The 11426-nt window shown below is 39.0% G+C and overlaps 1 protein-coding gene across 2 annotated transcripts in view; it reads left to right on the top strand.

The window, feature by feature from the left end:
- The window catches only part of TSHZ1 (teashirt zinc finger homeobox 1), a 54583-nt gene extending 44982 nt beyond the window's left edge, over window positions 1–9601 (top strand). The window contains exons 2-3 of one of the 2 annotated variants that reach the window (XM_065629950.1): window positions 5078–8269; window positions 8860–9601. In XM_065629950.1, coding sequence (XP_065486022.1) covers window positions 5078–8262 — 3185 coding nt within the window. In that variant the 3' untranslated portion in view covers window positions 8263–8269; window positions 8860–9601. Of the gene's footprint in view, window positions 1–5077 lie in introns of both variants that reach the window. The other variant, XM_065629949.1, reaches the window with a different exon arrangement.
- Window positions 9602–11426: the final 1825 nt, after the last annotated feature.

Raw genomic sequence — 11426 nt, 5'->3', positions numbered from 1 at the left:
CCACCCCCCCCCATTTTGCTGCAATTAGAAATGAAAGACACAAACCACTGTAGTAAGGTTATTTGGTGGTCTGATAGTCTGTGCTGCTTCTCAGCCATTGTCATAGCTAAGCCATATTTTTCCACTGTAGTGACATTGTAATACAGACACACACACAGATTTGTAGCATCTGTGCCAGAATTTTGTATGAACATTTGTATATACTAATATAGAAAATTCACAAATCTTCCAGCAGGCATGTTAACCTCTCACAATGTGAGATTTTGTATTCTTTTGTAAAACTCTCATGACTCTTGTCTTCTGGAAACGTATCTGTGAATGTGTTTTGGTTGGGTTTTTTCGTTGGTTTTTTGTTGTTGGGGTTTTTTTTGTTTTTTTGGTTTGTGTGTGTGTGTGTGTTTTTCTCTCGCTCTCGTTTTTATGCGATGAAGGAAATGTGTGGCTATAGATTGTCTTTTCTAGCCGTACTTTTTTGCCCAAGATGTGAAATGTGTTCTTGTGTGCAGTGGAAGTCACCCCCAGCCTACAGTGCAGTTTGTGCAAGGTGACAGTGTGGGCTGTGAAAACTTCTGCAGCTGCTGTCTCCTGTTGGCTGGGTAAATATTAGAAGCTGTGGAAATGCATCTGTTGAAGAATGGTGAACATTCACATCGTGCCACTATTGTTCCATCCCAGAGCAGGTCCTGATTTAGTGAAGAATTTTAGACTTAAACCCATTTCTATTTGTTGAAACTATGTAATATGTATTTCAGTGAAAAGTACTTCAGTTTTCAATTGCTTTACTGAATTGTAGCATTCAGTACTTAGGTATTTCTTCTGAATAAAATTATTTATTTGGAGGATTTAAAATTGGGTCTTGAAGAGTTTACTACATTTAATTTTGTAGACCGTTAATACAATTGTTACTTTTTGTCCTTTTTAAAATAATGTATTCAATGCTGAATCCCTTTTTGAATGGAAAAGAATACCTCCGTAGAGACAGATTCCTTCAAAAGCATTGGTCTGAGGTTACCGAAAGGTTTTATGTGAGAATATTTTTATTTTTAACTACATCCTTACATTTCGGATCTCTGTCTGCTTTTTCAAACAATGGCTCTGTATTTATAGTGTAAATATTCTCACTGAAGCAAACACAATGTGCTGTGCTACTCACATGTACAATATATAGCATCTCATGTCCACTTAGATTAGAATGCACAGCTTTTAACACTGCTCAAAGATGACAGTATATCTATGGGGAAGCACTCGCATCCAGAAGGCACATTTTATAAGCAAAAAATATTATCAAGACTTAATAAGAAGAAATACCAACTGCTCCCCCTAATTTTTAGTTGTCTGGAATGTGAAGCTTTTTCCCCTTTTTATACCGTGCATTTGCCTGAGTCTGTGCATGCACAAATGAAAAGGAAAAGAAAAGCTGACATTACATTTTGTAATTTCTTCTGCTTTGACTATAGTTTTTGTTGAAAATCACTGGTTATATCTGTTCTTGGTATTTTTGTGTGGTTTCGGCACACATGTAAACCAGCAATGTCTTTGCAGATGCAGGAATATCTGGAGAACATTGCTGAGAGTTTCTCGATCACAGAAAGATACACTGTCAGAAATCTGTCAGTTGATCCACTTATCACAATTTAGGGGGAGAATCTGAACATCTCATGCTTTTATTTTATATAAAATAATATTATTTGTCTTTGCAAGTGATTATAATAGAAGTATTTTTGCTATGTTTAAAATTCTGAAGCTTATTTATTCGTCAAATTTCTGTGGGAATTTTAGTAAGACATACATGTTTTTAGAAATTAACATTCTTTATTTTGTATGCTTCTGAATTAGCTCTAACAGAAACCTTGTCAGTTAGAGAATTGCACTGACCTTGCAAAATACCATATGTTGAGTGTGCTGCTATTCATCTTGTAAACATTAGTAGTCTTGAATGAAAAAGGTATTGTGTGTATCCTATGGTAACTAAAGGAGTTAAACGAAATCTTTTTGCTTGCAGTGACAGAAATTAAACATTTCAGGTAAATTACTCTCTTTTTGGTTAGGAAACATTATTTCTTTGTGATATTTTGTATGACTACTGTACAGACATGTGGGTGTGCACATCATGTAAATTCAGGGGATTTTTTAGAATCTGGTTTAAATTCTGAAATCATAGAAAATCATAGTCCAGGCCAATCGTACATTCTTAACTCATATATTCCACTGTATATTGGTAAGGGACTGAATTCAATTGTGTAGTGGTCTCAGCAGAACCCAAGACTAGGAAAGTAAGTGAAAGATGGATATTTTACCCTGACACGCAAGTTTCTTTGCTTTGACAGTTTAACACCAACCTTTCACATAGTTTTAACAATTCTTGTGTGGATATCTCCTATTTTTATGGTAAAGTGCAAAGGTACAAGAATAGAGAAAACACACCATCATAAACAAATCAAGCAAAACAAAAGATGGGGCAGTGGCTCAACTAGAGTTTCTACTTAAGCAGATATTTAGATGGTTTTATATAGCAATTATAAAAATATATATTTATGCAATTTAGAATCAAGTAAAGAGATGTAAGCAGGATTCTTAGAAAATTCTGCATCAACTGTAGGAACATTCGGTATCTTACAACAGTTTCTTACATCTATTTATTAAAAATATTTTGATGTGAAAATTTGAGAAAATTGGCATAGTTCCACGGAGGTTAGTAAGAAGATAGCTGTTCACAAAAGCTCAGAATGCAGGCCCCCTCCGTTTTCAGCTTCTACTTGGTGACTGTCGACTGTCTGCTGATCATTACTAAGTTTTTTTTGTTTTCTTTTCTTTTTTTTTAATAAAAATGCCAGATGGTAACTGTCTGTTTTTATGCATTTTAGGCCTCAGAGGTTTTTTTTTATTTTTTATTTAAAAGTAATTTCAGAAGCAGAAACCGTGTTTTTCTATAACTGTTCTTTACTTTCCTGAAACTTAAAAATGTATTGTCTTTTGCTGTTAGAAATGACTGAAAACAGGTGTGTTTAATGAGAGAGCTAAGAAATCTTAGACTGTGGCTGTGGGAGTGAATTCTACTTGCATACCTAGAGTTCAGAACTGCGGCAGAACGACTGTGCTCAAATACTTGCAGAGCGCTTCAACAGCAGCATTACTGCAAGGCTGGGAAGCTGGCTGACTTCTTAGTTCTTTCACTATTTCTGTATTTCTTTCTTCATTTTATAGACTAAATGTATTTTTAAGATTTTTTTTTTCTTATGGTTTTATGATGCTTTTCTGGCATCTTCTTGGCCTTTGGCTCCAGGATGATTTCTGTAGTAACTTCTATTGTGCTTAGTACTCACCAGTCCTCTTAAATATATTAGAAAAACACCTGAGGCTGATGCACTGTGAGGAACTGGGCCCTGCTTAACACTTTTTTAAAAAACAAAAGATCAAATTCTCTTCTGAAAAAATTTGACACTTAAAGGAAAGATGAAAGATGCAGTGAACATCTGAAGGTTCAGCATTACTCCAGTGCTAGATGGACTATTTTTCTGCTTTATCTCAAAAGATCAGACTGAAGTAGTTAGGGGCTGCATTAAGACTGAATTGCAAAGGTGAAGCAGAATGCAGTGTTGGCCATAATACTCTTACTTTTCAAAAAAAATTTTAAAAAAAGTTTCAAGGAGTGTTCATATTACAATGAGATAAGGTTATTTTTATTTTTCAAAAAAAAAAGTTTCAGAATATATTAACAACTATGTACAAAAAGAAGCTCACCCTGTACTTATGCTCCTCCCGATTGAAGAAGACCTCACCTTTGTTAACATGATAATATGTATTCCCTTCATATCATATCTTCTGGCGTTCTTTCAGTATTGTACCATGGAAGGGCATAGCCCACATTTCAGCATCCCTTGCTGCACAGTTCACCTGACAAGGAGGCATATTTTAATTTGATTACTGAACATTGCTGCAATCCATGTTTTCTACCTTGACATGCTCATAAATGATGTACATTCCATTATTGTTGTGATTTTTTTAAGCTTCTTTTACAAAACTGGGAGAAAATGTGTATGAGTATGTTTTCTGCTTTACGATGAAAGTGTACATTTATCACTTAGGTACATGTAAGCCACTTCTGTGAATTGGGCCCTTGGAGTAAATATGTTTCGATGTAATGGCCATCTGCTCATGAATATCACATTTGCTAGTTTAAAAAATAGTTTGATATAGATAAACACGTAGTTTGGTAAGATTACATATTTTCACCAGGTGGCAATACAATGGTAAAGTTAGATCTTTACCATAAGGCAGTAATCAAGCTGGGATGGAGGTCTCAAGTTTTTTTGTTTGTTGCTTTTAAAAATTAATCTCTAACGTTTACTTTTAGTTGCCAACTGCCATTTTCAAAATGATAAGTGTAGGGCCCACATCAAAGGGATATCCTAGCCATTTCGGAAGACAATCATAGCCTTGCTTCTCTTTTCACCTTGTGAAAATGAAAGCTGTTCTGCTCTGAGAGGGACCCAGTACAGCCAGGCACCAGGAGACCCTGGAACAGCTGACCTGACACACTCGCCCCAGATGGCTCCATTAGAGTCAGGTGTCAGTGACACAGAAATGGCACTTGAAGCTGTAGCTTAAAGCCAGTTTGCCAGCAGAGGCAGCCCTGACGAGATGGAGTTGGTCAAGCCAGTGGTTCTGAGTGCCCAGGCCTGAGGGGTGAAGGTCAGCTGCAAGGTGTTGCGCATATGTAGTGCAGCAAATATAACTCAGTGCTGGGCTATTTTGTAAGCTGGTAAAAACTGGTTTAGTAGGCTCTTTGTTTGATTTTGGTTTTGATATTATGGTATCTACTGTGGTCCTGGCACGTATTTTACTGCTGAAGTCGAAGTTTATTCTTAGATAGTAATGATATCAAACTAACCAGGACAGAATGTGTGGATTTATAGGTGGAGAGTGTGTGAGTGATGGTGAGTTTGGTTTCTGGATGTATCTTCAAAATTTGTCTTTATGGTTACTGCTTTTAGTAGAGAAGACAGCAATGATGTAAAATGTGTGTGTTCAATAACTTTGTCTTGTTTTCTCCCCCCTCTCCTCTCCTGTATTTTAGCATATGTTCCTGAGGAGGAATTGAAAGCAGCAGAAATAGATGAAGACAGCGTGGAAGATGATGGGCTGTCTCTGGACATCCAGGAGAATGAGTATTTGTGCAATGAAGAAGCGGAGATCAAAGAAGCTCAAAGCTACCAGAACTCCCCAGTCAGCACTGCAACTAATCAGGATGCAGGCTATGGTTCGCCGTTTAGTGAGAACAGCGATCAGCTGGCCCATTTCAAAAGCACTTCCTCTAAAGAAGAGAAAGAGGATCCTCAGTGCACAGACAATGTTTCCTATCCACAGGACAGCTTGGCACAAATAAAAGCTGTGTATGCAAATTTGCTTTCAGAGACTTGCTGGTCCAGTTTAGCTTTGGACTTAAAGAAATCCAATCCAACCACCAGCAACAACGGAATCAGCCAGAATGAAAACACCACCAGTACTGACACCAATGCCAATTCCCAGAGTACTAGTACCTCCAGTACCAACACTAGTACCAGTACAACTACCAGTAATACCAGTAACAGTAATAGTAACAGTGGTGGTTCAGGTTATGACTGGCACCAAGCTGCATTAGCCAAAACTTTGCAGCAGACCTCATCATATGGACTTCTCCCAGAGCCCAGTCTTTTCAGCACAGTACAGCTTTACCGGCAAAACAATAAACTTTATGGGTCGGTGTTCACCGGTGCTAGCAAGTTCCGATGCAAAGACTGCAGTGCAGCCTATGACACACTGGTGGAGCTGACAGTGCACATGAATGAAACTGGACATTACCGTGATGACAACAGAGATAAAGAAGCCGATAAGACCAAGCGGTGGTCAAAGCCTAGAAAACGATCACTTATGGAAATGGAAGGCAAAGAGGATGCCCAAAAAGTGCTGAAGTGCATGTACTGTGGGCATTCATTTGAGTCTTTGCAAGACCTCAGTGTCCATATGATAAAAACAAAGCATTACCAGAAAGTGCCTCTGAAGGAGCCAGTACCAGCCATCACTAAACTGGTCCCTTCTACCAAAAAGCGAGCACTTCAGGACTTAGCTTCACCTTGTTCACCTGAGCCAACAGGGATCACTGCAGAAGCTTCACTGGGTGAGTCTGCAAAGGATCAGAAAACTGCCAACCCCTATGTGACTCCAAACAACCGCTATGGCTATCAAAATGGTGCTAGCTACACTTGGCAGTTTGAAGCACGCAAAGCCCAAATACTGAAATGCATGGAATGTGGCAGTTCCCATGACACTTTGCAGCAGCTCACTGCTCACATGATGGTCACTGGTCATTTCTTGAAGGTGACCAATTCTGCTTCCAAAAAAGGCAAACAGCTAGTTTTGGACCCTGTGGTGGAGGAGAAGATACAGTCTATACCTCTTCCACCCACCACCCACACAAGGCTACCAGCCTCCAACATTAAAAAGCAGCCTGATTCCCCGGCGGGCTCCACAAACTTGGAGGAAAAGAAAGACCTGGAGAAGGAAAAGGTGTTGGTCAGTGAAACAGAGAAAAAGATTAAAGAAGAAAATGAGGACTCTACAGAGAAATTTGAGGCAACGACTTTGTATCAGTACCTCAGAGAGGAGGACCTAGATGATAGTCCCAAAGGCGGAATAGACATATTGAAGTCCCTGGAGAACACAGTGACAACAGCTATCAGCAAAGCTCAGAATGGAGCACCTTCCTGGGGAGGATATCCCAGTATTCATGCAGCTTACCAGCTGCCCGGAACAGTCAAACCCCTTCAGCCTGCAGTGCAGAGTGTTCAAATTCAGCCGTCTTACGCGAGCAGTGTAAAATCACTGTCGTCAGAACACAATGCGCTCATCCATTCCCCAGGCAATCTCACACCACCACCTCACAAGAGTAATGTATCTGCTATGGAAGAACTAGTGGAGAAAGTTACAGGTAAGATCAACGTGAAGAAGGAAGAAAAGCCTTTGGAGAAAGAGAAGAGTTCTCCAGTCAAACCCATGTCACCTGCTGCTAAAGAAAACAAGGACTTCCCAAAAGCAGAAGAGGTAAATAACAAACAGCAGCAGAAGAAGAGCTCTGAGATGGAAGTTCAGAAGGTCAAAAAGGATAGTCCGGCAGAAGCACATACACCAAATGGTACTGAGCCACTTAAAACAAAGGTTGCAAATGGCTGTAACAATTTAGGAATCATCACAGATCATTCACCTGAGCCATCCTTCATTAATCCATTGAGTGCTTTACAGTCCATTATGAATACCCACTTAGGCAAAATTTCTAAGCCGGTAAGCCCCTCTCTGGACCCTTTGGCCATGCTGTACAAAATTAGCAACAGCATGTTGGACAAACCCATTTACCCAACCACTCCGGTCAAGCAGACTGATGCTATTGACCGATATTACTATGAGAACAGTGATCAGCCTATTGATTTAACCAAGTCCAAAACCAAACCTCTCGTTTCCAGTGTGGCTGACTCTGCCTCATCCCCGCTAAGGGAGAGCGCCCTGCTGGATATTTCCGACATGGTGAAGAACCTCACAGGACGTTTGACACCCAAGTCTTCAACGCCGTCTACCGTGTCAGAGAAATCTGATGCTGATGGGAGCAGTTTTGAGGAAGCTCTGGATGAACTGTCGCCAGTACACAAGAGGAAGGGCAGACAGTCCAACTGGAACCCTCAGCATCTTCTGATCCTTCAAGCCCAGTTTGCTTCCAGTTTGAGGGAGACCCCAGAAGGCAAATACATTATGTCGGACCTAGGTCCACAAGAGCGGGTACACATCTCTAAGTTTACTGGTCTTTCCATGACCACAATTAGCCACTGGCTGGCCAATGTGAAGTATCAGTTAAGGAGGACAGGTGGAACTAAATTTTTAAAGAACTTGGACACAGGACATCCTGTTTTCTTTTGCAATGATTGTGCCTCTCAGTTCAGGACTGCTTCTACGTACATAAGTCACTTAGAGACGCACCTAGGGTTTAGTTTGAAGGATCTGTCAAAGTTGCCACTTAATCAGATTCAAGAACAGCAGAATGTTTCAAAAGTCCTCACAAACAAGACTTTGGGCTCACTTGGAATTGCCGAGGAGGACTTAGGCTCCACATTCCAATGTAAGCTCTGTAACCGAACTTTTGCAAGCAAGCATGCAGTCAAACTGCACCTTAGTAAAACACATGGCAAGTCCCCAGAGGACCATCTGATCTATGTAACTGAGTTAGAAAAACAATAGCGTCCAGGTAAGCAGCCAGGTATGCAAGTGACCACAGGAACATTGCACTAAACTTCTTCATAGTACTGCACTAGGCCTGACCTGAGCCTCTGAAATCAGTCTTACTTTTGTTGCTGAACTGCCTATCTGGACCTTGGTTTTTCTTACACTTATTTTGTAGTTATATTTATATGCTCTTTGTCTGATCTGTGCATGGTTATTTTTTGTTTCTGTTTTTATTTTTTGTGAGTCAAAGTCTGACCTTTATTTTCAACATCTGTCCTTGATGTTAAGCTATCTTTTGTAGAATATAGTGGGAGACACTATTGAGAGACATTAATTTAGCCGTAAAGAAAGACACAAAGAACAATGATAAAGAGACATCCTAAAATTACAAAGTTGCCATGACAATAAAGGTCACAGAACCTGGTAGTGTCAAGTTTTAACCCTCTGAGAACTGTAATAGCATTTCTGTGCCTTTCCCAGTGACTAAATAAGTAAATAAGGAAAAACAAAACAAAAGACTTAAAGGCATTTTATTCAAATAAAAGCTGTGTCGGAAGCAGAACTTATTTTTTTTAAATGAATGAGCTTCTTTTTTTTTTTTTTTTAATGCAGAACTGGTTTGTGAAGAAATTGTGCATGCAGTCCTTGGAAGAAGGAGAGCTGTGTAGTACTCAAGGGGTTAGGAAGCCACAACTGTATAAGTTAAATAATAATTTAAAAAAATAGCAAACCAAGTTGCCACTATGCCCAAACCCTCTGGATGCTGAGAATTGCCACTTTTTGGCAAAAAAAAAAAAAAAAAAAAGTATGCAAGCTGTTATTTAAAACAAGTGTAAAAATGTTATTTTCTTTCTTTTATTTTTTTTTCCTGTAAAATACTGCAGTTTATAGTTATTTACAAATGTTAAGCTTTGGTACAAGCTGACCTTTCTATAGTGTGCTGCATTGGTGAATGAAAACAAAAAAAATGGGGCAAATGTTGGATTCTGTTCCTTGTAAATTGCCAGCATCAGCTTAAAAAATACATGTTACATATCGTACCATTTTAAACTGTTCAACTTTCTTTGTACCTTCTGGCTGTATGCTTTCTCTTTTAACTTTTTATATTGTCATTTTATATTCGATTTCTGTGTATATAATGTAAAACCACACTTTTTCAATAAAATTTAGTTCCTGCAGCTTGATATAAATAGAGGAATTTTACTGGCACCTGCATCTTTCCAGATGCATGTACTTAAAGGAACTATCTGATAAAAAAAAAATAAATAAAAATAAAGCAAGCAATGCACTATGAATTATACATTTTGATGTTTTATCATTAATATTGTACAGTACATTTTGGTTCACACAATTAAATCCACTGTTTTCTCAAGTGTAAAATAAACCCACATGCAGTTCTTGATTTACATACATTGTCATGTCGTCATTATGTTGCCTTTGAGGTGTTACTCCAGCAATAAGAGGCATCGTTTATATAATCAACCAGCAAAAATCTGTTGGAAATCATCTCTCGTGATCTGTATGCTGACGTGTTTCATTCGAAGCTGTAATACCAATAACGTCTGAAACGAGATTTTCCATAGGTACGTACTGTGAAAGGTACAGAAGCAGCGGGGCGCCGTCAGTTAGCAACGGGCGTTCTGCTCATCAGCAAAGTACAAGAAGGGCTGCAAAGGTTTTGGCCAAGTTAATTTTCCTCTGCTGTGTGTGACCGTACCCGTGGCCACTTTCTGTGTGTGTTCACAGACCGTCTCCTCCCTTCCTTCGCAGGCAAAACACCTTTTGATTTCAGCAGTGACATAGAGGCTGCGGTTTCTGCCCCTCTAGTCTGTTGAATGCTGCGGTACTCGCCTCTCTGGCAGCGGTGGAGACCTCTGAGGCTTTGACGCCAGTTTTTACTTACAGTACAAGAAGGCAGACCCGTGTTTCTCTGTACTTTTTAAATATTGCATTTTGAGGTAAGCTGAGTGCTATCATATCAGGTGTTTCCCTTAATCTTTATTTCTGTTCTGTTGAATGCAGATGTCATTTAGAATGTAAAAGAGAGCTGTCAGAGCCTTCACTGCTCTATCTCCTGAGTGCTTTGACAGTTACAGTGTATGAAAGCCTGGGATCTGCTATCCATTACACTTTTTGGAGGGGCTGTTACATATGAGGACCTAGAGGGGTTTGCTTTCACATGGTATTAGTGATACTATTGTGTTATATATACTTGTGTTTAGGTATGTATATTTCTGTTCCTTCCTTTCCGTTCTTCTGAATGTAATTTAAATGTAAGATCTTTCCTTCAAATACAGCACAGTTCTGCATTTAATCTTTAGTTACAACCCCAGAAATACCCATGCATTGCTCAGTTTTCTGCAAGAGCCTGGCAGGTCCAGGTCAGCTTCATTTACATAGTATTTCTAAGCAGTGCAGGAAAGTGCCATGAGGTTTTTTTTTAAACATCCCTTACTTTCTTCACTGCTAACTACCTCTGTCCTTCAGGGGATCTAGCCATTTAGACATTTCAGTTCAATTACTGGATGATTGTGTACTTTGGGCCCAAGGGGTGGTGAGGAAGAATAACAGTCAGGCCTACGGCTGTAATACAGAGTCTTTAAATAATAACCCTTTGAAGTTTTGTTTACTTTACCACGGGCCTGCAAACATGTGATTATAGAATATGCTGTATTACATTGCAGTAGTGGGTGAAAAGGTTGAAAGGGAGAAATAATAGCTCTAAAGTGGGTTTGAATCTAATGTAAATCCATTAAAACTCATTTTGAAACACAGCATGTAAAGTGAGTTCTCAACACCAGGTGACTCCCTCGAGAGGTGTTTATGACATTACTAAATCCGTTCAGTTCTGATAGCTTCAGAATTGGACAATCACTCATCATCTCTGCCAGTGTCTGAAGAAAGTCCATTTAGAATAAACTAGCAGCTTTACCTGGCGACTGTGCTGATGTAACACTTTCTGAGACTGAAATATGAAGTAGATGAAAATTTGAGGGCTCTAGTGTTTCACTTGCTTAACAAAATGAAGCCCAGTCACAGTATGATCTTTATTCTTTGGATTTTTGCCACTTTTGTTTGAATATCGTATTTCTGAAAAATGTCCTTAAAAAAAATTGCACAGTTTGAACCAGAGTTATTAGTTTCCTCAAAATTGGTTTGCAGGTTTATTTCTTCTTTAT

This window comes from Caloenas nicobarica, chromosome 2 (assembly GCF_036013445.1).
Source record: "Caloenas nicobarica isolate bCalNic1 chromosome 2, bCalNic1.hap1, whole genome shotgun sequence".
Taxonomy (NCBI): Eukaryota; Metazoa; Chordata; class Aves; order Columbiformes; family Columbidae; genus Caloenas; species Caloenas nicobarica.
This window is presented reverse-complemented; position numbering and strand designations above follow the sequence as displayed.